The sequence below is a fragment of the Diceros bicornis genome, chromosome 17, assembly GCF_020826845.1.
Source record: "Diceros bicornis minor isolate mBicDic1 chromosome 17, mDicBic1.mat.cur, whole genome shotgun sequence".
In the NCBI taxonomy this organism is placed as follows: domain Eukaryota; kingdom Metazoa; phylum Chordata; class Mammalia; order Perissodactyla; family Rhinocerotidae; genus Diceros; species Diceros bicornis.
This window is the reverse complement of record NC_080756.1, coordinates 45,426,346-45,453,845: the sequence shown is the minus strand read 5'-3', so window position 1 is coordinate 45,453,845 and position 27,500 is coordinate 45,426,346. Positions and strand designations below refer to the sequence as shown.

The following is a 27,500-nucleotide window of genomic DNA, read 5'->3' as shown; positions in this document are numbered from 1 at the left end:
TGTAGACAACCCCAGAAGAGCTGCCTACGTAGCTATTAACAAAAATTGAACAAAATTTCCTGGACCGTGTTTGCTGCCTTGAGCCAGACGCCGGGAACAACTCCGGTTTTTCTGTCTAGATATTCTGATAACCAGCATAATCCAAGCGGTTGGCTTGCTCGGCGCGTACTCCACAGGGGCCGCCAGTCCAGGGTCCGAGCCGAGCAGAAACAGCTTTCCCAACCCGCGACCCGGGCCGAGACACAGCAAAGCCGTTTCCCGCTGACCAGAGCTGGGTACCAGGGACTTCGCTCCAGAGCCTAAAGCGCCTCCTGGCGCCCGACATTGCCAGCGTGGGGCCAGCGTCATGTGCCCCACGTGTGCGAATCTCGCGCCTGCGCGCTGCTGTCGTACTCGCTCCTTCATTAAGCGTCTTCTGCACGGCAAACCCGCCTCCAGCCGGAGCTGATCGTCACTTCCGGCGGACGCCCAACGTCACTGGTTTCGTCACTTCCTGCCAGTACCGGTGTGGACGGTGCAGATCGTGGCCGCTGGCTCTGCGGTTCCCTCCCTCCCCTGCTTTCCTCCCTCCCTCCCTTTCCTTCCCTCGGCGGCTGTCGGTCGCCCGTCGCAGCCTCCGTGACCCATCCCTAACCCTTTCCTGACCTCGGTGCCGCCGGATTGGCCTCCTTTTCCTGTTTCCCGGCCCACTTGGGTGTCAGGGCGGGGGCCTTGAGGAGCCAGGGCCTCTGCAGCTGAGGAGAGAAAAGACGAGACGACCCTCGGCTCCGCAGCCGGATCGCTCGGTTGGCCGCCGCCATGGCGATGAGGCAGACTCCGCTCACCTGCTCGGGCCACACGCGGCCTGTGGTCGATCTGGCCTTCAGTGGCATCACGCCTTATGGCTATTTCTTAATCAGCGCTTGCAAAGGTGAGCAGGGCCGCTGATCCAAATCCCTGGCGGCTGGGACTGGGCCGCAAGGGAGTGGGGCCGGCACTCTCCAGTGCCGAAGGGGTTGTGGGGCTGTCAGCCTTTGAGATTAGGGCCACCGGTCGTCTGATGGGGAAAGGAGTAGTGTTCGGGGTTCCGCCGCTGGCGCCAAGAGAGGCTTTTCTGAGCTTCTGACGAGGCTAAGTATTTTCCCAACTGAGGCCTCTCATTTTACTTTTATTGCTATTTCTGGAGAAGCGGGGCTGTACGCCTGCCTAGACGCCCCGGGCAACAAACTCTAAATATCTTCCAAGGATTTAGGGAATGGAGAAACTAGGCCAGGTTAAGTAATACCTTATTTTACAAAGACTTGTCACTCCTGTTATCTCACGGGGTATTCCTTTGTGGTATTAGCCCCATTTTAAAATGGAAACTGAGATTTAGGTTAAGACGTTTGTCCAAAATACGACTCAAATCTGGAGTGTTTTGACGCAGATCGGTATTCTTCTCACCGAATTGCAAATGTTTCCCAGAGAGAATGTCTGGCTCGGTTCTCCATTTAATTTATTCCTGGGCGTTCCTTAGTGATCCCGGTGGGTGAGAATAGTTAGACAACAAAAGTAAGTTTTACTTTGTTATTCAGCGTGATCACTTTACGCTTGTGTCTTAGATTTTAATTAATGTGAACTTCTAAATTACGTGTCCTTTAAAATATTTTGTAGATGGTAAGCCCATGCTGCGCCAGGGAGACACAGGAGACTGGATTGGAACATTTTTGGGTCATAAAGGTGCTGTTTGGGGTGCAACCTTGAATAAAGATGCCACCAAAGCAGCCACAGCAGCTGCCGATTTCACAGCGTAAGTGAAATTCATAGCCAAAATGGCCATCAAGTTCTCTGTGGATTGTGTTCTGAAATAATCAAAACTTCAACCTCAGTTATTCATAAACTTCTGACTCTGTGCCTGCCATATAGAGTACATGATGTTGATCTCACTAAAATTCTACCCTAGTCCTATCTGCCTCTTTCTCTTCAGTGGTTCTTAAAATTTTCATTGATTTAAATGACTTACTCTTATGTCTGGATTGGGACCCAGGAATCTGCATTATTAACAAGCGCTCCAGATAATGAATGTTGGTGGTGGTTGTGTTTACAAATACTGCTCCACATGTGCTCCCTGAGTGATAGCATACATTCCTGTGTCTTCATAGTGCTGATGGCCCCAGATTTTTAGCCCAATCTCAATCTATTTTTGTTACCTGGCTTTAGATGTATTTAAAACTCCTCAACTCAGTTACTCTTCATTTTCTAAGTTTTTGAAGGTTGAAATCTAAATCATTCTTGATTTTTCCCTTATGTCCAGATTATCATCATCTTTGTCGATCCTACCAGTAGAATGTCTCCTCACTACAATGTTTGTTATGCGTCTGCCACCGCCTTGGGTCAGGTCCCTGCCACTAGTCTCTTTCCCATCTATTCATCTTCCGTAGTGCTGCCAATTATCTTCCTAAAAACAGATTTCATCATGTCACTGCTCTATCTAATGATCTTCCTGTCTTCCCTCTGCTATTTCAGTGTTTGATGACCTTGGGTGTACATTAGAATAGCCTGAGGAGCTTTTAAAATACTAAGATGCATGTGTCCAAGAAATTCTGATGTAATTGGTCTGGGAATGGAGTCCCTAACATCAGTGTTTTTTCTTCCCTAAAGTTCTTCGAGGCGATTCTGATGTGCAGCCTTAGAACAACTGACCTAACGGTTAAATTTCAGTTGTTGGCACTTTAACATTTGGCTTCGTCCTAGGTTATCAGCCTCATCTGGCACTGTACACTGTATGCCCTGCAGTCTAGCGATACTAAACTTCTTATTGTTGCCAGAATACATATCACCTATTCTGATTTTTGGCGTTTGCATGTTATTAGAGTGACTTGCAATGACCCACTTTCCCCTTCTGGGCGTGTATCATATTTTATGTAATCTTGGTATCTCCAGTTCCTAATTGTGTTTGTGACTTAGCAGACACTGAAATGTTGAAACTAATGAAGGCAATGTCAAGAGCTATTGTGCGTATAATAGACTCAAGAGTCTGGAGAGTAAGAGTGGTCTTGTTGATTTTTTTTGTTTGTTTTAAACAGCGTTTCACACTAAGGAGCAATTGTAAATGTGTTGCTCCCTTGTTTTAAGCAAATTAAACATACCAAGTTTATTATGAAAAATAAAAGCAGATTGGGCTGGAGACGTGATTCTATCCATTTGTTGTTGAAACTCATACCTCTATACTACAGAGTGAATTTTACTGTATGTACGTTTAAAAAATAAATTAAAAATTTTAAAATAAGGAGAGGGAGATGAAGTGCTTACATGGGATTAAATTTGAGATAGTGAGAGATCAGTAAGAAAAGTTATAAATGTCAGTCTGAACTTTTTTCTGTGCCTTCAATGAATAGATTGCTAGTATGTCTTTGTGCATAACCACTGTAAGGCTTTGTGCTGTGCCCCTCTTGTGACTGTATGTAATACTGATAAAATAAGGAGCTGCTTGGTTTTATATAAGGCCTTTATGTCAACAGCTTCAGGTCAAATGTTGCTTTAGATGTCAGCATGCATGCTTATAATGTGACAGAGACTTCTTTGATTGTTAATTATGAGGTGAAAATAGGAAGTAAAAGCAATTCTCAGATAAGGAAGACTTAAGGAGTGCTGGAAGGTTAAGGTGTCCATTCCCTCTTTTGTGCTCACACCATTCCCAGTGTTAAAACTTCTGGTGCTTTTATAGCCCTTATTGATTTATGTGTCGTTGCTTCTTGAAGTTGGAGGCCATGTCTTATATTTTTTGTATCCCTGGCGTATTCAGTACCTTATGTTGCCAAATAAATAACTTGAGGAAAAGAAGGATAAAGGATGGATGAATTATAGATCTTGGTTTTGTTTCTGGAAGATTTGTCTCTGAGTGTCTGGTTGCCATGAGTTTAGCTTTTTTTTTCCTTCATCTCCTCCAGTGTTTGTTTTTTGCTTAGTCCAGTAGGAACATCATCATTGGGAATGAATGTTATTGATTTTTTAACAGGTAGAAAATTGGAATTAAAAACTCTAGATTTTATATATTTGGTAAGTGGATTTTAAAAATGTCATTATTGAAACTAGGTCCCAGTCTGGTGGTGGTAAGTTAATAGTTAATAAAATGGTATTTTAAATTAAATATAATTAAGTTATAAATGTAACAAGATTTTAGATATTAGCATTAAAAGAGACAAGCTTTTGAATTGAGGTTCTGGAAAGATATATTTTTGTTGACCTCAATTCTGTGTTATCCGGCTCTAGTAATGTTAATTACTTGAGCCACATGTTTTGTCACCTCCTGCTTGATGGTCTTGCTCTGATCTTTAAGAGACCTGTGCAAAAGCTTAAGAAGGATCCGCATCTCTATAAAATTGGTGAAGACTCTTGCTTTGTACATTTGACCAAGTTGTAATGCCAGTCCTCAGGAAAAGAAATAAAGGGCATTAGACAGAAATTACTGTTCATGTGATAATTACCCTGAAATGGAGAGGAAAAAAGGTGTGAAAAAATATGGCACTTTAAATACTTAACAGAGTTTTAAAAAGAGTAGTCAAGATTTTATCTTGCTGCAAGAGGAATAGTTATCTTTGTTTAGGTCACTTACAGAACATTAATAACCAAAATCACACATTTGAGGACGTGTCTGTGGATAGGTATTCAGTGTTGTTTTTGTGCTTTCTTAACATTCAAGTCTCAGTGTCTGTTTACAAGTGTATTAAAAGCATGAACGCTGAAGCCTGATTCTGTATTCGAATCCTGGCTCCATCATTTAATAGCTCTGTGACCTTGAGAACTTTATTTAACCTCTCTTTTTTGTCAGTTTCATCATCTATAAAAATGAGGATAGTAATAGTGCTTACCTCGTATGTTGGTTGTGAATATTAAATGAGTTAATATGTTTCTAATATTTAGAACATTGCCTGAAATCTAATAGCTATATAAGTGTTACATGTATAAGGTAACAATGATAGCTACCACCCCTACTAGACCAAAATCATGGGTGTCGTTTTGGAACTTCTGTGGCTAAAGCCATGAAACTTTTTGGTTTCATGAAAGGAAGTCTGAGTAGATTTAAATATCAAGAAGGAATACTTCCCCCCCCGCCCCCCTCAGTTCTGGCTTTTAGGTGCCATGACATAGTGGGAAAGATGTAAGCATTTGTATCAGTCAGGCCTGAGTTCATGTGCTAGCCATGCTTTGTATTTCCATTTTGATCATCGGATTTTTTTTTTTTTTTCTGAGGAAGATCAGCCCTGAGCTAACATCTGCCAATCCTCCTCTTTTTGCTGAGGAAGACTGGCCCTGGGCTAACATCCGTGCCCATCTTCCTCCACTTTATATGTGACGCCGCCACAGCATGGCCTGGCAAGCGGTGCGTCGGTGTGCACCCAGGATCCGAACCCGGGCCGCTGCAGCGGAGCGTGCGCACTTAACCGCTATGCCACTGGGCTGGCCCCATCAGATCTTTCTTAAACGTCAGTTTTCATATCTATAAAATGGGTGTAAGGGCAACATGGTAATTTGGAGGATGAGAGAGATCTTTCTCCACTTATATCCCTGGAGTTTAGCACGGTGTCTGTTACGTAGTAGGTGCTCAATAAATGGAAGCTGAGCCTTACCCTTATTTGTTCCGTGCCTGTCTGTGAGATGTGGGAGATGTGCATCTGTTGTTTACATTCTCCTCTTTTAATGACTTGTATGGGGCTTGCTATTATGGAACTTGATCCAGTTAAAGAATAGCTCCCCCAACTCACCTGATTAATCATAGTATAAATCATTTTTAGGAAGTTCTTTTTTTTCCCTTCATTATGTTTCTCAGAAAATTCGTTAATGTCATGTTTATCTGGAGGTAAATTTTGTTTCTTTTTCTTTGGAGAAGGTATATTCAGCAGAGCTGGTCTGTGCGTCAGTTTAGAATGTTATTTTGAGGGAATTCGGGCAGTCGAGTCCCTGAAACATCATCCTCTTTATATCTTTTAATTCATAAAGCTAATTTTAGCTTTACTTCCCATGATCCTCTTCTCAGCCCCTCTGCTTTCCTCCCATCAAAATCATCTGGGGAGAGTGCCAAAAGTAGAAAGGATTCCTATGTTCTGTTCCCGAGAGTGCTTAAGTAGATCCGAGGTTGGGCCCAGGAATCTATAGGTAACCAAAGTGTATGATCACTGTTTCTTTCTTGTAAAAACCACTAGAAAGATCAATTTTTCTCTGAATAAGGTTCTCAATAAAACAAAGGTGGTATTACCTCCTTTTTGATGACTTGGTTGACATGTTAAGATTGTTAGGCAGTTTTTTCCCCTAAAATAGCTTAATTGTTTTGCTAAGGCTTTAAAGGAGTAAGTTAAGCAGCTCCTCTTTTGAGACTTATGGTAAGTCCATTCTCAGAATGTGAACAGTATTGAACAGGTAGCATTGATTATTATGTGCAAGAGACTGGGGATATAAGAGGTATTGTAGTTCAGGGAGATGACAAGTCCTTCATGAATTGTGCAGAAAATAAATGCTGCGGGATTAGCTGATGAAAGGATATTGTTAATGATGCTTCATTGTCTTGATTTGAGCCCTGTAGCCAGCTGGTTAATATCAGTTTCTTGCCTAGAGATTGAAAAATACATTAGAAAACATTCCAGATTCTTTTTAGGACTCTTACTGTGAATAATGGAAATATGCCAAAGGTAGTGCAAGTAATTAGAACGTGCTCTGTCAGAGAGTGTCGTCCTCAATTTTAGTAGTGTTTCTCAGTAGGAGGAGGAAGACTGTAGATGCACTGGCCCCTGGATGATCCTACTTTGGTCACGTGAGTTCTTTCCTCCTCAGTGAACAGACGTGGTCTAAGCAGAATTGTACGATTTTAAGGAGTTTTGGGAAGATTACTGAATATACTTGAAATTAGTATTTCAAAGGACATTGCCCAGAGTTCCTTTGAGACTCAGCATCAGGTGACTAAGTAGGATAAAAATTTCAGATATATTTGATATTTTCTTCACTTTTCATACCCTCTGTCATTGCAGCAGTCTGGAATCCTAATCTTTGTGAACTCGTATCACTGTTTTCGCTGTGATTAAAAGTAAACATGTAAACAAAAATAAAAGCAAAGCAAAATTAAACACAGTAATCAGTATAAACTGGGTTCTGTGGAAAAACAGGAAGGAATGGTTAATGGAGGTGAGATAAATAGAAGGTTTAATGAAAAGATACCATTTGAAATGAGCCCTTAGGATGAATAGAACTTTGGTAGCTGAGAATGTAAAAGAATATAACAGACTTAAGAGAACAATATCAACAAAGACATAGGAGCCTAGAAGAAAATACATGGCTTATTTGAGGAATGGTTTCTAATCTGGTGTGACTAGATTCAGAGAAATAATACAAAAGGAGGTTGAGAAGTAGATTTTGGCCAGAGAGTTGAATTGGAAATGGGAGAGATTGGAGCAGGTTTCTCTTGCAAAGAGAGATGAATATTTGAGAGTTTAGTAGCAACACTATTCATAGTTGACATTATTTCTCTCAGAACGTATTTATTTAGCTACTCTTAAGACTTAGGTATGTGGTATGCAAGATTTATATTGTATCATCAGCATTTATTCCTGTTATGTGGTCATTCATGTTTATTTACCATTGTACATGCTGTTAATGCTTGTCTACAAGAGTATTTCTCTTTGTTGCCCCCTGGTATATTTCTGCCTGCTCGTTTTAAGACTACTGACTCCACTGGTTAGATTTTCTGGACTTTCTGGCATAATTAGTAGCATGTTTTTCCTGTGTGTCTATAATCATATGTGTTTGTCTTTTAATTATATTTATTAAATGTGTTATTTAATGCGTGTTTTTCTCCACAGCTAAAGCTCTACTAAGGCAGGAATTTTCTTTGTGATCATTTTTTCTCTCCCTTTTGTGCCCTAGCCCTAAGTCTAGGATGACATAATATACTTGATCTATTATTGTATGTTTATTGAGTAAATGAAGAAAAGATACACCTTGCTTTTCTTTTTTTTCTCTCTACTGTTAATTGTTCACTTTATTCTTAAAAATAAATGTCAATTACGTTAAAATGGAAATCTTTATGGAGCATAGCTTGTTAACTCTTAATAGTTTTTTTTTTCCTGTATGCAAAGGTCTCTGGTTTATTTTTCAATGACCTCTTCTGATATAAAATGAATTCTTTTTTTCTTCTTATTCTTTAAGCTTTTTTATTTGGGAACCTCTTACGGTATTTTTGTAAAGTATTATTTAACTATTATCTTCTGCCATATACACACATATATATGTGTATAGGCACACAACCACACATATATTTTGGATTGGGATGGGTCAGGGAGACATACAGTTGAGAGATTAAAAATTCTCAGTGTTAGCATTATATAATCAAAAGCTAATACTTTGGGGGGAAGTTAATTGTACTAGAATTTGAGAATTTATGAATCAACTTCGAGGAAGAGTTGGGGAGAATATTTTCTTCTCTGCTGTCCTGATTTGAAATTTTGCATAACCTATATCACTGCCTTTCATTCTCCTGTAACTTTTTTTTAAGGATATCTTGTTTTTCATTTTTTGTTTTGCATGTATATAAGAGTAGAGAATAGATAACAAAATGGAAAGTTGAAACTAAAAATTGGTTAAAGTGTTTGCAGTCTTGCTAAAAGGATGTTATGGCTATAGGCTAAAATAAAAATAAGGATGGGTTGGTTTGTGGATCTCATTTACTTAAATTTGTAAATCTTTTCTACAATCAAAATTAGATTGGTTATATGGCTTTTACAGAGAAATTTATTTTCCTTTAGACTCATTTAAATATTTTATCAAATGAACTCAAACAGAGATATTAGCGATAATGGAGATTTCTATTTATGTAACATTTTACATATCTAACCGATTTAGTAATTAATTATCAAAATTACCACTATATTTATCTTTTAATGTTACTTTTTACTTTTAGCAAAGTGTGGGATGCTGTCTCGGGAGATGAATTGATGACCCTGGCTCATAAACACATCGTCAAGACTGTGGATTTTACACAGGTATAAAAAATGGAATTTATTTTAGGGAGTTAAATCGCTGCTATTATAGGTTATAATAATGGTTTTATATTTCATTGGTTTGTATATTTGATTTATATTTGTTTTGGGGCAGAATATTTGGTGTATATTGGCTTATATTTGATTTGATTGTAGATAGGCTATACAGATTTATTTTTCCTTAGTTAATTCTATGAGGTTTTTAAGATACCCTGGAACTCTTGTATCAGGCCTCCAACAATAGCAACAAACATCTAAAAAGCCCAAATAATGTTTCCCAACTACTTTCAGAAGAGAGAGGAGGAATTTGAGGTCATCAGAGATGTGCTACTCAGGAGGGAGGGGAATAGGCTCAGAGCAGAGTGAGAGAATTCATGATGTGGTAGGTAATGTAACACATTTCAACAGGGAAGCTTAAAGTGCTGTGGCAGTTGTGGGGATAAATACTCTACAGTATCTTTTCAGAAGTGATTGGTATGTATTGCATCTGTTTGTGAAGTCTGTGAGCTTTATTTGGGTTTTATTTGGTGTTGAAGAAGTTTCAAAAAGATATAACTATTAAAATGGTAATCTAACATTTTACTTGTGTGTTTTCAGGATAGTAATTACTTGTTAACTGGGGGACAGGATAAACTGTTACGCATCTATGATTTGAACAAACCTGAAGCAGGTAAGCATAATATATATGTGTTTGTGGTTTTATCTTCTTTTAATTTAGATAACTTTTCCTGATTAAAGGAATTTATGTTCAGTACTCAAATTTGGAAAATAAAGATAGTCACAAAGAATTAAAACATAATCCATCATCCAGTATTAATCACTGTTAGTATCTTTAGTTTTTAGTTCATATTCTTCTAGTCTTTTTTTCCATGCAGGTATCTTTTTTAATATCAATATATTTACTACGTTATGCTTGTTCTATAGCCTTCTTACAATTTAAAAATTTATCAAGATAAATTTTTTTGATATTAAGTTTTAAAAAGTGCATAACAATATTACTACCTTTTGGTGAGAGTGGTTATCTGCAGAAGGTGAGAAGGGTGAGAATTCTCAGTGTGTACATATATTGTTTAGATTTTTGAACCATGTGAATGTATTAGCTATTCAGAAGAATTTTTAAAATCTGCAATTAACAATTTTTTTATGTCTTTAAATATTTTATCCACTGTTTTTAATGACTGTATGGTTCTCCATCCTTTGGATAAGTGAATTAACTAGTCTCCTATTATGGCCTGTTTGGGCTATTTACAAATTTTAATTATTATAAGCAGTGTTAGGCTTTAACATCCTTATAGGTGCAAATGTTTCCACAGTTGTTTCTGTAGGATAACTACATAGAAGTAGAATTTTTGGGACAAAAAGGAGGTGCTTTTGGAAGGCATTGATAGATTTACCAAAGTGCCTTCCAGCAAAGTATAAAAATATATCTATAGGGGCCGGCCCCGTGGTGCAAGCGGTTAAGTGTGTACGCTCCACTTTGGTGGCCCAGGGTTCGCCGGTTCAGATCCTGGGTGTGCACTGACGCACTGCTTGGCAAGCCGTGCTGTGGCAGCGTCCCATATAAAGTGGAGGAAGATGGGCACGGATGTTAGCCCAGGGCCAGTCTTCCTCAGCAAAAAAAGAGGAGGATTGGCAGGTGTTAGCACAGGGCTGATCTCCTCACACACACACAAAATATATATATCTATAGCTAACCTGTTCTGGCAAACACTAATAGCTAACTTTATCTTTGCCAATTTAATAGAAGAAAAATGATTCTGTCATATTAATGTGAATTTTAAAAAATTATTCATGAGATTAAAATACTGTTGAGTTCCACTTTAACGTGTTTCTTCTTTTGTGAACTAATTGCCTGTTCATGACCTTTGCCCATTTATCTGTTGTGATGTTTATCTTTTTCTTACTGGTTTTAAAGATTCTTTATTCTGATTTGTCATTTGCTTTTAAATTTTGTTAATAAGGTTTCTGGTATACAAATTAAAAAATTTTGGTGATGAGATCTATCACTTCCTTTATGAATTCTCTCATTGTACAAGAGGTGTAAGAGACACCTTTTCTTCCTCAGTCCAGATATTCACCTCTATTTTGTAGTATTTTAATGCTTTTCTAGCCACATAATATACATTTTAAAAGCTACTGGGGGCTGGGCCTGTGGCCGAGTGGTTAAAGTTCTTCGCACTCTGCTTTTGGAGCCCTGGGGGTGGACCTACTCCACTCACCAGCCATGCTATGGAGGCGTCCCACATACAAAATGGAGGAGGATTGCTAACAGATGTTAGCTCAGGGGAAATCTTCCTCACCAAAAAAAAAAAAAAAAAAAGAGGCTACCACAATATGGTAAACAGAATTTTGTTTTATTTATTATATATTAGTTGGTATCTTAAATTTTGTATCGTGGGCACGAAAGGCAAAGCTACATTGGAAATTAAGCAATTATTCTTGAGATACCTTTTCTAAAAGCATTTCTAAGGTGAGGAAACAAACTACATTTATAGATGATTCTCCATTGGCACCTGGGAGTTTTTCTCTTCATTCTCTTTGATAACTTTATGCCAAAACATAGGAAGTATTCTGACTTCACTTAATCAGTGTACCTGTCTGGCTCAGCAAGGTGGTTCAGGGTTTAGGTGGACATTTTTTATCTCTTTTACCTTTCTCAAAGCTACTTTCTGAAAGTGGCTCTTCCACTGTTCTCACAATAGAAATAATAGCAATTAACTGAGCTTTTACTGTATGTCAGACATGAGATGAGAACTTTAGATCTATATTCTCATTAGATTCTCTATGAGAATATGATATAGTAACTATTGTTATCCCACTTTACAGATGAAGTAATGTAGTCTTCAAAGTTAAGTTACCTGCCCAAAGTCAAAGTCATGTTGAATGTCATTGCCTCCAGCATCTGCTTTTGCCCAGAGATGAGTGTGTTTCTTTTTTTAAATCTTTTCAAGGGAAAGACTCCAACAGAGACAGATTCCCATTTTTTTGATGCTTTGCTTCTCAGTGTAGAAATATTCCTGGGAATTACTGCACTGCTTTTTATTTCCCTTTTCTGCTTCTAGCCTCCACTTCCTTCTTTTTTTCTGTTAGTTACTACCAGCAGTAGCTTGGATGAGGGTCCCAGTCTTAGTGGTAGTACTAGAGTTGGCTCAGGCTGTATGTTCCTGGGTCCATATTCTTACTAAATTATGCTACCTTAGTTACTCTTTTATTTCATTGCAGTACAATAGTGCTTTTGAAAGCAGTATTTTGAAAACAGAAGTGTAGCCTGGAGGGAGTGATTTATTCACTCCCAGCTACATATGGCATCATAGTTCTTGGGTTCCTTGTCATGCAGGTAAATTTTTGCTCTAGTATAGAAAAACTGAATGCATTCCATATAAATAGCAAGTTTGAATTGTGGTGGGCTTTGAAAATTTGCAGTCTAATTTTAAATGTATTTTTATCTTCTTTCTTTCTTTTCTTTACAAATTGAATTGTTCCAGTTTTGCTCAGTTTTAAAAATCAAATATTAACAAATGTGTTTTAAATTGTTTCATCTTAAGAACCTAAGGAAATCAGTGGTCATACCTCTGGTATTAAAAAGGCTCTATGGTGCAGTGAGGATAAACAGATTCTTTCAGCTGATGATAAAACTGTTCGGTAAGTAAGTTTTCTTTAATAATTTAAAGTTTGAAACATATTTGACCCTTGAGCTTATATTTTAAATATTTTTTATAACTATTATGTGGGAAGAATTATCTCTGAACATTGAAACTTCAGCTGCACATAGGTCACGTTTTTCTATCAAATTTGGTTATCAGTTTCCTATTATCAACATAGAGCAGAATTCACAAAACATTTAATTAAAGCTACTGACACCTTTATAAGCAGGTGCTCTTAACCTGGGTCACTGGACAGGCTGGCTTTAGGGGGTCCATGTAACCCTGAAATTCTGTACACAATTTTGTGAGCTGACACCTGATGTGTTTTTCTGTGGAAAGATATATAGCTATCATCAAATTCACAAAAATAAAGTGTAAGAACCATTATTTAGAGCAACACTGAAAATAATTAGATTAGGGCCCAAGTGTCTAGATAGTGTAGTTTTGCTAAATTGTTTGGGAAGTGTATTTAAGTACTAAAGTTGACTTCACTGAGAAGCTACCAAATAACTTGACAGTGTATAGCAACCCAAAACTTCTCTGTGTCATCTGTAATTTATGAGTTGGAATGGAGGTTGTTTTATTACGGTTGTGATTATTCTTTTCATTGGTTAATCTGCAGATGTAACTAGGATTTAATCTTTTTTCTTAAATGAGTAAATACCATATTTTGCTCTTTCTTTTTTGCAGCCTTTGGGATCATGCTACTATGACAGAAGTGAAATCTCTAAATTTTAATATGTCTGTTAGCAGTATGGAATATATTCCTGAGGGAGAGATCTTGGTAATAACTTATGGACGATCCATTGCTTTTCATAGTGCAGTAAGGTATGTCTGAGAAATACCTTCATTTTCTTTTTTGGTAACAAGGGACAATTTAGGGTACTTAAAAATTGGAAGGCATCTGCAAAAGATATTTAACTCTTCTAAAAGCAAATGTAGTCTATGCTATATAATATAGGGGGAAATGTTTCCAAATCCATTAATTTCCAGATATTTAGGACATTGATTGGTAAAATTTAACAAGTTTTAAATTACATTTTTCTTAAAAGGATCGCTGGATTGGTGCTGTAATTAATGTTCTTTACTATATAAAACCATTGTGATCTTGATTCTCCTATTAATTTTCACTTTAAAATTTTAGAGAAATACTAGTGATTTTTTTTTTTTTCTATTCCCAAGTGTGTGTAGACCTAATGAATTTTTTTAAACAGACTTAATTTTTGTGACTGTGAATATAGTAAATGCTCTTGTTGAAAATTTGGAAAATATAATTTAAAAAAATTTACCCACAATCCTACAACTAAATGCCAGAATGTTAGTGGTAGCTGTATTTTCTCCTAGTCTTTTTTTCTGTTACATAAATGTGTATATTTGTGTAGTTTTTTTTTCTTTAGTTACTAGGACCCTAACAAGTGTAATTTTTATTTTTTATTTTAAAATATTTTTAGCCATTAAAAATTCTTTGAAAACATTTTTACCAGGTGTATTGCATTATAGGTTGTAATAAATTATGCGTCAGGTTTCCTTTTTTAACACTGCAATGAGTTTTATGGTACATCTCTGAGTGTTTCCTTACAGTAGAATCCTATAAGTAGAATTATTAGTTCAAAGGGTAGGAATGTGCTTAAAGTTTGGTATACACGTCACTGGATTGATTTCCGTAGAGATTATACTGTATTATACTCTGACCAGCAGTCTTGTACTTTAACCTTTTGTCTAAAGGGCCACTTGCAGATCTAAGCTTTGCTGAATGGCAGAAGGAAAGAGAAGGCAGTAAAAACGGAGAAGAGCAATTAAGAATGTAAAGGAGTTTATACTCACACAGTGAATTGATAATAATAGAATGCTATTGCCTAGAAGCCATTAAATTTACAACTCTGCTAATTGGTCACTCCTGGATTTGGGGAACATGCAGCCTTCCTGTAGACGTTGCCTCAAATCCTATGTTGGTGGCAGAAGTCTGCTGGCCTATTGAATATTCTAACATTTGAGCTAGAAAGTTGCTGTTCAGTGATCCTGCATAAGTCAAATAACTTTACTTTTCATGCTTTGATAATGTGTGGTGATGGGAATATGATGACAACATTTAGAAGCTGGAATGGTCTAATGTTTTGTATTGGTGGCTTGTCAGGATTTTTAGGTTTGGACTGGAAAATAACCAATGTCCAAACTCATTGATACTCAGGTGAAACTGTTGTAATGCATTGATTTTTATTATATAGCTATAGTCTCAAATTTATTCTTTTACTGCCTGGTAGTAAAAACTGAGCCACTTTTAGCAGTTTTATATTTTATGGCATTAAAGTTTTATCCTATTGCAGAAGCTCATAAATTCTCAGCAATTGAAAATAATGTACAAATAATTTTTTGTATTAATTACCTATTGTAAAAACTTTTTCTCTTTACAAAAATAATGTGTGCTTGTCATGGAAAAATCAAACAGTACAGAATTAAATTTTTTTCAAAGCAAAAATCCCACTATATTAGCCATACTGTTTTTAATTAGCCAGCATACTCATTTCCAGAAAGGCATCCATTGTGCAAAATGTCAATATCCGTCCATCAAAATGTCTTTATATTCCTAGAATGAACTCCACTTGGGCATGGTATCCTTCAGAACTTTTTTGGCTAATATTATTTAGAGGGTTTTTTTTTAACATTACTATTTATCTTTGACTAAGTGAATATTTAACTGTTCCTTGGGTTTCAGAATTTAGGAACAGTTTAAATGTAACTAATCATTTCCTGTATTATTTATGCAATATTCAAAATTTATAAATATTTATTATTTAAATTTTTTTCCAGTTTGGACCCAGTTAAATCCTTTGAAGCTCCAGCAACCATCAATTCTGCATCTCTTCATCCTGAGAAAGAATTTCTTGTTGCAGGTGGTGAAGATTTTAAACTTTATAAGTATGATTATAATAGTGGAGAAGAATTAGGTGAGTTGTCCTCTTTTTCCTCCCTTAAAATGATGTAGTTACCTTTGTCAAATGTTAGGTTTCGTAATTAGCACCTCAGTTAACACCTCAGTTACCAAATTTTTTCCAAGTGAAAAATGAAAGAATTTTTATCCACTGTGGGTAGAAATATTTATAGAACTATAAACAAAGTATGCTGAAATCAAATTTATCTTCTCCTTTTAGCTTAAGTTCATCATATTCTGACATTCTATACAATAGTGCAGTGTATTTATTGACGAGATAGGGAGGCAATCTTATGTCAAAGTCTGATTAAATAGATGCAAGGAGATTTGTTCTTTCTGAAGTATAGTGCAGGAATGAAGCGCTATCTGCCTGGCTCCTCTTCTGTTTGCCAACATAGGAGTCACTAAGGCTCTATAGAGAATAGTGGGGGTAGGGAGCTATGGCTTATTATAGGGATACCTTAGGGATCTGAACTGGAGGGGGTTTTTTGCTTGTTTTTATTTTACTTTTATTCTTTCTTGGAGTCTGATTTTTGCTTTCATTATCGTGATAATGATCCTTAATAAAGGAAAGGGAAAGGCATGTAGGATTAATTTGAAGTTAATGCACATCCTAACTTTATATTTATCTGATGGACTAGGTATTTAGCCTTCCCAAATAGTTTTTGCTTTTTGAGCTAGTGTATTTCATTTTTATAATTTTTTTGTCTGTAAGCTGCCGCTTTTTTTCTAGCTGTCCTGATCTACCACTCAATGAACTAAGCTTGTAAGAATTATATAAAGAACAAAAGACAATTTTTTATGTTTTGGTTTTTTTGGAAAACGGATAGATTTGGGTTGGATAAATGGAACCTTGGTGAATGGCCATATAGAATCTATTTTAATTGCTTATGGTTCACATTTTATTGCTTGAATATAAGTGACTTTTAAAATAAGAGATTCTTTTCCATTGTTTTTATTTAATGTGAGTTTCCAGAGTTTTAGAATGTTTTGGCCATATGTTTTATTTACTTTGAAAAAGAGAAGTAAATTATTTGCCTGATATCTGAGGTTATAGTTAGTGAGTACTGGACCTTGGACCCAGCCATTCTTATTCCAAAACTTCGTTTTCTTTCTACTCTCATGATAATACTTTCATGATATTCTCTGGTTGAACAGAGATAGAGGAAGATGGTGCATGAGGGTCCTTGAGTTGAATAGACGTGGAGACGGAACATTCGTCTAGTAGAGAGCTTTGAAATGGAGAGTTTGGTGATGAGGGATTAGAAAGTAAATGAGAAAAGTTAGTAAATAAGGATGTGACTTAAACAGAACAGTACCACTACTAATCTGTACATTTTCTCATTGAATTCCGTGGATTAAAATATCTAAGCACCAGTATTGATCCTATATAATGTTCTTGTGACAGAATGACTAGCGGACTCGAGATAGTCTGGTAGGAAATTAAGAGGCAGAGTGTGTAAAAGAGCTCCATCTGGTGGCCCTCTGTAGTCATAATAAGAATTAGTTCCCTAGTAAATAGGCAGTAAGTTTAGGATATGGAAATTGGGATTGAACTGATAGACTTTAGATCTGCTTTCTATAGAATTTAGGAGGGTAGTTTCATTTTCTCCCTTCTTTCATCCTTATTGGGACATGAAACCTCATTTTTTTTTTAAAGAGACAATCTGAAACCATAATACATGCCAGAATTGGGAAGGGGTAATCTTATGGAGAAATGGTAGACAGGATGTACCAGTGTATGATGAGAATCACTTTCTTTTTGATTAGGTGTAGTTCTTTGTATTTGCCCTTATGAATTTTGCATCTTCTCAATAATATAAGTAGTATTTTCTTTAGCGTATCAATACTTAACCTGTTATTTAAGTATTAAATTATCTAATAGCCTTTTCCTCTTTTTCAGAATCCTACAAAGGACACTTTGGTCCTATTCACTGTGTGAGATTTAGTCCTGATGGAGAACTCTATGCCAGTGGTTCTGAAGATGGAACATTGAGACTGTGGCAAACTGTGGTAGGAAAAACATACGGCCTTTGGAAATGTGTGCTTCCTGGTAAGAATTTTTATTCAAAGTTATCAAATAGAGCTTCATGATTTTATGTCATTTTGCATCATTAATTCTATTTCAATGTTTCCGTCTCCTATAGATTTTAAACTATATAATATGGTTTAAGCAAAGAGAAGGCCATGATTATAAATTGGCCACTGTGTTCTTTTGTTTGTTTAAATTTTTTTGTTGTACACTCTATTCTGTACAATCTAAATTTTTATGTTAGATCATTTGGTGAATGGAATGGCCCTGATTCAAAATTTGCTAGAAAGCAATATAAAGAATTTATAAATAAATGTATTTAATCTCTGAATAGTGTTACTCATGATCCTTACTCATAAGGTAGACTTTTTTTTTTTTTCTTCTGAGGAAGATTAGCCCTGAGCTAACATCCATGCTAATCCTCCTCTTTTTGCTGAGGAAGACCAGCTCTGAGCTAACATCTATTGCCAATCCTCTTCCTTCCCCCCCCCCCCAAAGCCCCAGCAGATAGTTGTATGTCAAAGTTGCACATCCTTCCAGTTGCTGTATGTGGGACGCGGCCTCAGCACGGCCAGACAAGCGGTGCATCGGTGCGCGCCCGGGATCCGAACCCGGGCCGCCAGCAGCAGAGCGCATGCACCTAACCGCCAAGCCACAGGGCCAGCCCCGGTGGACATATTTTTAATAAAAATACTTAGTTATTGATCCCAAAGTAGTTATAGTATGAACCTAAAAGTAGTTTTTAAGGAGAGATGTACTATTTTAAATAACAATTATTAAAAAAGAAGTTGTTTCTATTATGTTTTGTAGCTCATTGCTTGGAATAGTCTTGGTGTATTCTTCTTAACTATTAAATACTAGAAATTACTGGTAATATTGTAATTTATGCAATCATCATTGCTCTTCTTTTCACAGAAGAAGACAGTGGTGAGCTGGCAAAGCCAAAGATCAATTTTCCAGAGACAACGGAAGAGGAGCTAGGTAAATACTAACACGTTAACTTTTGTAGAGTCCTAGGGGATTTAAAATTGAAGTGTTATTTGAGTTTTACTCATTGACAAAGGAAATTTATTGAATACGAACATAAATAATGGAAAGTTTAAATATGTATATATTTATATATACATGTTTATAGAACAGATATTTAAATTCCTACTGCATAGTAGAAGGCATGGAGATGTAGTGTAGACCTGACTGATGTGTGGTTACTCTTATAGAACTTAGAGTCCAACTTAGGAGGCAGATAGTAAAATAAATAAATTGTTACAATGGTAATTGTTATTTAACATTTATTAAGCACTTACTACGTACCAAGTGTTCTTTCCCAAATCTGGAATTACGAATTATAACATGCTCTGATCATATAATATTGTTTGAAGTTTGAATAAATAAAGAAGAGGAAGACTTTAATTCAGTGTTTATTAGATAGTTGGAGTCATTGAAAATTTAGCTGAGAAGAGGGGCCCTTTAGAGGTTAAGTTATGGTGTAAAGGAGTTTAATGGGTAAAATACATGAACTTATTGTTTGTTGCTTTTTCTTTGGTGTGAGTCTAGTCATTAATGCACATGTACTTGTTCTCCTTTGCTTCCCCTCACAAGCACACTTTTAAAAAACTTTTTTATTCCTTCATTACACAGAAATGTAGATTAGCTTCATTCTTTTATTAAGTTGACTAATGTGATTTTTTGTTTTTTAATTGTAGAAGAAATTGCTTCAGAGAATTCAGATTCCATCTATAGTTCAACTCCTGAAGTTAAGGCCTGAGCCTCAGGCATATGCCACAGATAGTATACAACATGTGGACTAAAACGAGCAAGCAGAGAAAAGCATCAGCCTTCCAGAGTTACTCTGTGCTTAAGGCAAACATGAGCAGTAAATAATGAGGAATATGAACTAGCTCCAGTGCTGGAACTAACTAACTTGGTATTACCTGTAAGTGAAAACACAAGCGTATCAGATGAAGGCAGGTGGAGTTATGCTCTTGTAGTACGATGGCCTGTTGTCATCTTAATGAATATGTGCAAGCCAACATCCAATTTCTCTTATTACAATTAGATTTCTTGTAGGTGTTTATGTTATTATGGAGAAGAAAAATATATTGGCCTATTTTTCTGACTTTTCCCTTAAAGCAGAAAGCCTTTTTTTGCTTTAGTTGTAAAGAAGAGGGAATACATGATAAAGTAACTGGTTTGATTTCTCTTTCATTGTACACTGCTTCTGAACATCTAATTGTTTTTAGTTGTCTAAATAAAATGCCTCTAAAACAAAGCAATGTTTGTTTCTTGGGAAAAATTGGGAGATTTGAGTGTCATCAGTGGAAATCGCCACAGAGTTTTTCTATATCATAACTATGTCAAAAGACAACCTCGTTAAATAATCTGTGGTAAACATATTGTTTCGTAATTTTGAAATTTAATTGCTTGGACTGAATTTTTGAAATTTTCATGTTCTTTGCTGGGGTTACATTTACTCCCTTCTTCCTAGATTGGATAGAAATGCTTGACCTGCCTTTTAAAAAGTTTCAGAATAGTGACTTATTTAAATGACACATGCTAATTATAAGAGAAAAATAAAGCAATTCAGAATTAGCTGAAAGACAGCAGAAAAATCACTCAAAATCCCAGCACCCCCCAAAATCTATTAAAATTGAGTGAACATTAATGTACATTACTGTATCTCTGTGTGATCATAAAGATGGGATCATTGTAGACCTGCAATGTTTATTTTACTTTATCCTTTAAGTTCAGGTGGTGTTCAAAAAGCCTTTTTACCAACCTAATAAAATGTATCAACTGAATTTAGACTTGTGATGTATTTATTTTTTAAAATATGGAGGGGATATTAAACTAATAATTTGGAAATACTTACAACAATGAATAACATCTCTGCCAAATTGCTTTCTCTTTCCTTATTCATCTTGTGAATGAACCTTGATAACTTTCCTTAAAAGAAATAACCAACCAAAGAATAAGATAAGTTTTGAGGATTTGTGGTAACCAGAAGAAAGCACTGTAGGCCATGACTGCCTTAGAGGGTCAAGAGAGTTATGTCACGGGGGGAGCCAACTGATGATCCACGTGGGTCTCATGGAATGGTAGTATTTTTGTGTGAACTTGATACATGCCTGGTCTTCTGCTTTGCAGCAGCAGTACTGTCGATGTACCACGGGTTGTTCAGTCTGACTTAGCCTAAATCAAGTTGAGATTTATATGTACCAGAATGGAATCATGAAAATGCTTGGTATTTATGATCCAAGGGAATTTCCTCTACTTAGGTTTTATAAAAGTCTAAAGCCCCTATACAGATACCTGCTTATACCACCACTGGGTGGCATATAGCTTGGAATCTATAAAAGTTGTTTGGAGTTAAGTTTATAAGTTGAAGAATTTCAGGCCATGAAGATCTGTCGTACCATCCATGCGTTATACTTCTTGTGTGAGTAGAATGTTCATGTTGGTCAGATCTCTGGTTGACAGTGTTGTAATAAACTGTCAAGTTCTTAGGCTTTTAGCATGTTTTTAGATACTGCTTGTTCAGTAAAGTCATTTTAGGTTTTAACTTTGGCCAGATTATTAATAGAGTTGCTTGTGATTGTTAGCTACTTTTGTTTTAATAACAGAGGACATGATTTTGGGGATTTCACTAGTTTCACTCTTAAGGTAACCTTGTTTTTTTTGTAGCCATGTGTATACTGAGCATACGGACCACCTGGCAGGCTGTGGGAACAACCAGGGCTTGGTATCCTTTGTGTATTGGTTTTCTATTTCGGCTGTAACAAATTACCACAAATTTGTGACTTAAAACAACACAAATTTATTTTACAGTTAAGGAAGTTGGAAGTCCGAAATGAGTCTCACTGAGCTAAAATCAAGGTGTTAGCAGGACTGCATGCCTTCTGGAGACTCTAGGAGAAAATCTGTTTGCTTGCTTTTTCCAGCTCCAGAGGCCACTGGCAGTCCTTGGCTCATAGTCGCTTCCTCCGTCTCCAAAGCCAGCGGCGTAGCATCTTCAAATCTCGGACTTTCCTGCCACCAAACTCTTTCACTTAAAAGGACATTTGTGATTATACTGGACCCACTTGGATAATCTCCCCAATTCAAGATCCTTAATTTAATGACATCTGCAAAGTCCTTTTTGCCATATAAAGCAAGATTCATAGTTTCAGGGATTGGACATGGACATCTCTTGGGCACCATTAGTCCGCCTACCACGTGTTATAATGGTAGAATCCTACAGAATTTACTTGAGCAAAAAGTTCTAGTATACATTGACTAAAATTGCACTTATGAAAGTCTCAGTGTCCTGCATGTTTCTAACCCAGTGGTCGCTTTTCTGTCCTCGTCTTACTAAACCTTCACTAGCCTTCAGTAGTTGTCTACTTCCTTGTTTTTGCACTATTTGTTCCACTTCTATGAAACCACACTCCTGGTTTTCCTTATATCTTTCTGACTCCTTCTGTATTTGCCCATTCCTCCTTTTCCGCTTGACCTTAGTTTGGGCTGTACTTTCTAGCTCTGCTCTCTCCAAAGGAAAAAAAATCCATATGGCAATCAGTATTTTCTACTATCTTTCAAATCTGTATATCCAGCCTGCCTCCCTGAGCACCAGAGTTCAGTGGCATAGTTGAGTGTTCTACCTTAACCTCTAGTAAGCATCTCAAACTTATCTATCTAAAACAAATCTTAAGTTTTCAACCAAACCTGTTTCCCTCTCAACTCATTACCCATTCTAGTAACTGGCGGTACCTAACACTCATTTGTTCAAACTAAAAGAAGTCCTCAAGTCCTTTCTCTCATCCCCATTTCTCGTCTATGTGCACGTCCTGTGGGCTCTTCTGCATCCGTACCTTGCCTCATTTCCATTGTGGCCACCGTAAGCCAGGCAATCTTTCTCTCTCACGTGCTCTGTTGCAGTGCCTTCATAACTGCTCCCTCTTGCTCCTAGTCCTCCACCCTGCCCTCCTCCCCTCCATCCTCTGCACAGGAGGAAAGCTCATTGCTTAGGACTTGAAGAGGCCAGATGACTGCCTTGTCTAATCTGTAGTGGCTTCCCACTATACCGGATTTTTACTGTGATCTGACTCCTGCCTTCTGTGACCGTCTCATTTTTCCCTTGCTTGCACTGCTCTAGCCACAGTGGCTTCATTTCTCTCTCAAGGTCTTTTCACTTGGCTTGCTATTTCTGCTACTTGATCTACTCTTACCTAACTATTTACATGCCTAACCTTTTTTGTGATTCAGGTCTCAAGTCCTTCTGTATCCCTTCTCATCACTTATTATTTTGCCTTATTTTATTTATAGTTCTTATCACTATCTGAAATTATCTTGTATATTTTTCATCTCCCCCAATACTACCTTTGCCTAGAAAGGTGGCTGGTATGTTAAGTGCTCTATATTTGTTGAAACAGATTCTTAAGTTAGCACCAAATCTTATCAGACCAGGAAGATAGTTTCCAGTTATCTCGTAGGCAGCCGACCTTCCTCTCCACTGAAGAGTCAGGCAGGGCAGAAACCTACTCAAAGCCCTTGTCTCTCCAGTGAACCCCTGTACAGCCTCAGCTGACTTGAGGCCCCATTACCAAGGAGTCCAGCTTGTATGATACAGTCTCTTCGTCTCCATCCACTCTGCTTCCCATTCCATTCTTTCTGTGGAGCCTCCTCTCTATGTCCTAATGTCTAGTAGGTCATGGCAGCCTAAATTCCCACCTAACTTTTATAATTTACCTTATGAGTCATTACGTCTCAGTTTCAGTTCATCCAGAGGTTTCTTCCAAGAAACCAGGATTGAGTGTGGTCAGTCAATTCTCTTGAGAATTTTTCCTGTCAGTAAATAAAATTCAACATGTTCTTTTTTTTTTTTCTGGTGAGGAAGATTAGCCCTGAGCTAACATCCATTGCCAATCCTCTCTGCTGAGGAAGATTGGCCCTGGGCTAACATTCATGCCCATCTTCCTCTACTTTATGTGGGATGCCACCACAGCATGGCTTGACAAGCGGCGTGTTGGTGCGCGCCCAGGATCTGAACCTGTGAACCCCAGGCTGCTGAAGCGGAGCGCGCGCACTTAACCGATATGCTGCCAGGCTGGCCCCACGTTCTTTTTAATGGCTACAAAATAGTATAGTAAAGATGTACCATAATTTATAATAATTTACAGATTACAATTTTAGTAATTCAATGGAATTATTAATTTAGCAGCCTTTTCTTCTTTGAGACTAAGGTGGGGGGAAAATCAACATAATTTTTCCAGAAGGCAGCAAAAACAAAATGGGGAATTAAAAATGCAGATGAGGGGGAAATATTTCTTTAGTAGGTACCTTATGTTTCACACCTGTAGGGTTAATGTTTTGAAACAAGTGATTCCTATTGAGTTACCATATAAGTTACGGTACATGTTGGTCTCTTACACTAGGAGGATTCCTGAGGAGAAAAAAATTACTGGAGCAAGAACTTTCTCAGGAGGCTTAGCTTTCCTTTGCTTATCTATAAGAATGCACAGTTGCCAGTGTGACAGTGTCACTTAGACCAGTGTAACTTGAAAATCAATAGACTTGCTGAAACTCTATTGAGAAACAAATGAGGCATCTAACAAATTTACCTGTGGAAACACGGCCAAAGTGTGCATTTAAATGATAGCTAATGAACAGTAATAATACTTTATAGGTTGAATTAATTAATGAGAGAATGGAACTTGGTCAAGTGGAAAATAACTGATTTTAGTTTAAGGATGCGTATGGAAACAGTATTGTTAAGTGACTTATGTTAGATTTTCTGCTCGGTTTTTAAATATTGTACTGTTTTAATATTTCCAGTAACTCAGTGAGGTAGGTAATATCCCCATTTTATATATGGTAAACCTGGTTTCAGAGAGGTTAAATGTCTTGCCTAATGAATTTGATTTCAAAGACAGTAGGAACAGTTTAAGTGTGTGATCTGTAGGGTTATAGTGCCTGGGTTTTAAACCATCCTCTAACACTTACAGTCTAATCTCTCTGAGCCTAGTTTCTTTATGTGTAAAGGGAGATGATAGATCTTACACAGATAATTTTTGGGAAATATCGAACATAAATTTTTTTGAAATATCAAATAATTGATGTAAAGAGCTTAACTCATAGGAAACACTTAATATTAGTATTGTGTATTTATTCTTACAGTGATTGCCTAACTTTGGGATTTCGTGGGCGAATAGATTAAAGAAAATAAAGGAGGGGGGGCAAGATCGAATGGTCTGCTTCTAATCTTGCCAAGTGAGGCTGTTAAAAAAAAATTATCTACCACCACAATGTTCATAAAAGAAAGAACATTTTTAAATCCAAATTGGTAGTGAATGACCTAGTCTCAGAATGAAACACTGTTCTTTCAATTGAATAAATTTAGCTTCATAAAGACTCAATATAATTCTTATTTTTCTTATTTCACCATGAAGTAGGAATTAGATATTCTATGTCTCCTTCGAGTTCTGAAATATTTTGATTCTAATATTCATACTCTGCTCTAGTCCTCCCTGCTTCCACACTTTCCCCCATCTGACTTAGAAATACTGGTTGATAGTCCATGGTGTAAGTGGATATTTGCCCAAGGAACTTGTGAATGACTGCTCTTAGAAATCATAGGATTAGAGACTACAGTCGAATGAAATTGGACCGGATAAAACAATGGGCACTATCAGAAGATAGCACAGACAGTAATGTACAATCATTCAGCTGACAAATATTCACAGCCTACTGTGTGCCAAGTACTCTACTAGACCCTAGGCATATGATGAACCAAATACAAATGGTCCATGCCTTTTGGAACTTAACAATTGGATTACTACTGTCTCCCAGGGCAGGGAGGTTCATGAAGCTTCAAGATAAATATGACATATTCCTAGAGCTTTAAATTCAATTGACAGAAGCATTGAGGGGTGGGAAGACTAGTAATTTATTTGGCAATTTATATTTAAAAATGTATCCATAAAAAAGAATGGCATGAAAAATTTGCATCGATTAAAAAAATACAATACTTTTGTATAAAGACAGTTTTACTCTTGTAAGACTCCGTGTAGGCTATAGCTCCAGATCAGCAAGCATAGTTATTCTCCTCTGCCCTTAGGTTGATAATTCTTTACATTTAGCTTGCATAAACATCATTTGAGGAAACTTGTTAAAAATACAGATTCTAGGATCCTAGAGATTCTGATTCAGAAGGGCTGTGGTGAACCTAGAATCTGCTTTAGAAGAAAGCTCTTGGGAGATTCCAGTGTAGTAGTAGTGGTCTATAGATCTTTCTTCGAGAGGCCTTGCCTTAGGGATACTTCAGAAATTTCAGAAGGCAATAAATTTAAAAGAGACCTTCACAAAGTGAAACTTGGCAACTTTTTTCCATTAAAGAAACTCGTTTTTTGCACTCTAGCCTCACTATCTCTCTGAATGCTGCCAATTTAACATACTTTCAAACTGTAGAAATTAATTCCAGATTAGTACTGTGCAACAGGTCAGTTTTAGAAAAAGTCCTTGAGAAATTCTTGTCAGATATATTGCTAAAATGTCTACTGTAGAAGCCCGCCCTGATTCTGGTTTTTTAGCTAAGTCAGGATCTCATAGCTTTTTTTTTTTTTTAATAAATTTACACTATATATGAATGTATAAGGCATGGCTTGGAATCTTGCTTAGAGTTGTATCTGCCCCTAAAAATAGAATTCCATTTATTGTCTTTGTACCTTTTAGGCATGTCAGTGCTCTCCAGCTGAAGACCACCAGGAACACACCTGTAGTTGGATAAATTTGGTTTTATTGACTTGTTACAACAAGGGAAAATGCTCAGCATGGAAAACTGAGGTGTCTCAGTAAGAGGGTGTTAGAAATGACATAGAATCTGGGCTTGTGGTCAGTGATTTGGGGAAGATTCAAGGAGACCGGCCATTGCTCTGGATGGATGCTGGCAGGACCTGGTGATAATTCTATGACAGGGCATCTCAATTCTTATCTAAAAGAAGAAGGGAGTGAGGTTAAAACTGATGGGTAAAGAAGTGAAGTCACTTATATGTTAACTTATATTAACTCCTATATTATATTACAGTGGGCTGTTTGGTCATTTTTTTTTGGTTTGGAACAGTGTTCATGTTTCTTCTGTGTTCAGACATGGTTACCTATGGTCTTGCTTTTGTTAATTCATCAGGGGCACAATGACCTTGGCTGATATTGGTGTTCTGTGAAATTATTTATGTTTTACTAGGGCACATGACAGCTCAGCTGTGATTGCCAGGTCAGCTCCAGGCTTTCAGGGCTTGCTTTTCTTTTTCAGCGTTAAAATAAAAATAAAGGCGAAAGGCTATTCTACAGTCGGCTCTCACCCACGAATCGGGTTCCACACCCATGGATTCAACCAACCGCTGATCGAAAGGCCTACGATGCTTGCATCTGTACAGAACATGTACAGACTTTTTTCTTGTCATTATTCCCTAAACAATACAGTATAACTATTTACATAGCATTTACGTTGTATTGTGTATTATAAGTAACTTAGAGATGATTTAAAGTATATGGGAGGATGTGGGTAGGTTATATGTAAATACCATGCCATTTTATAGAATGAGGGACTTGAACATCCACAGATTTGGGTGGTGGTGGGGATGGTCCTGGAACCAATCCCCTTGGAGATACCGAGGGATGACTGTACGTGTATGAATAGGATCTAGATACATCCAAAATATTCAGCGATAGCTATGTGTTGACAAGGGTAAGAGGCGGCTCAGTGTAGAGGAATGAAACTAGGATTACTTTTCCGATGTAGCCCCATAATTGCTGTGTGAAGCTGACCATAACAGCTTCCATTTGTTGAGCACCTCCTGTGTGCCACGACATGTCCTAGGTGCCTTACACACATACAACTTTGTGAGGCAAATATATTTTGATCATCCCCATTTTATAGC

The 27,500-nt window shown here is 37.1% G+C and overlaps 1 protein-coding gene across 1 annotated transcript; it reads left to right on the top strand.

Moving 5' to 3' along the window:
* The first annotated feature begins 512 nt into the window (after nt 1-512).
* Nucleotides 513-20,387, top strand: STRAP (serine/threonine kinase receptor associated protein). Its single transcript, XM_058558698.1, has 10 exons — nt 513-910; nt 1,633-1,768; nt 8,906-8,987; nt 9,582-9,654; nt 12,530-12,626; nt 13,319-13,456; nt 15,437-15,573; nt 17,461-17,610; nt 18,505-18,570; nt 19,293-20,387. Exons 1-10 carry the CDS (start codon nt 799-801, stop codon nt 19,352-19,354), a joined length of 1,053 nt encoding a protein of 350 aa, XP_058414681.1. The 5' UTR covers nt 513-798; the 3' UTR covers nt 19,355-20,387.
* The last annotated feature ends 7,113 nt before the right edge of the window (nt 20,388-27,500 follow it).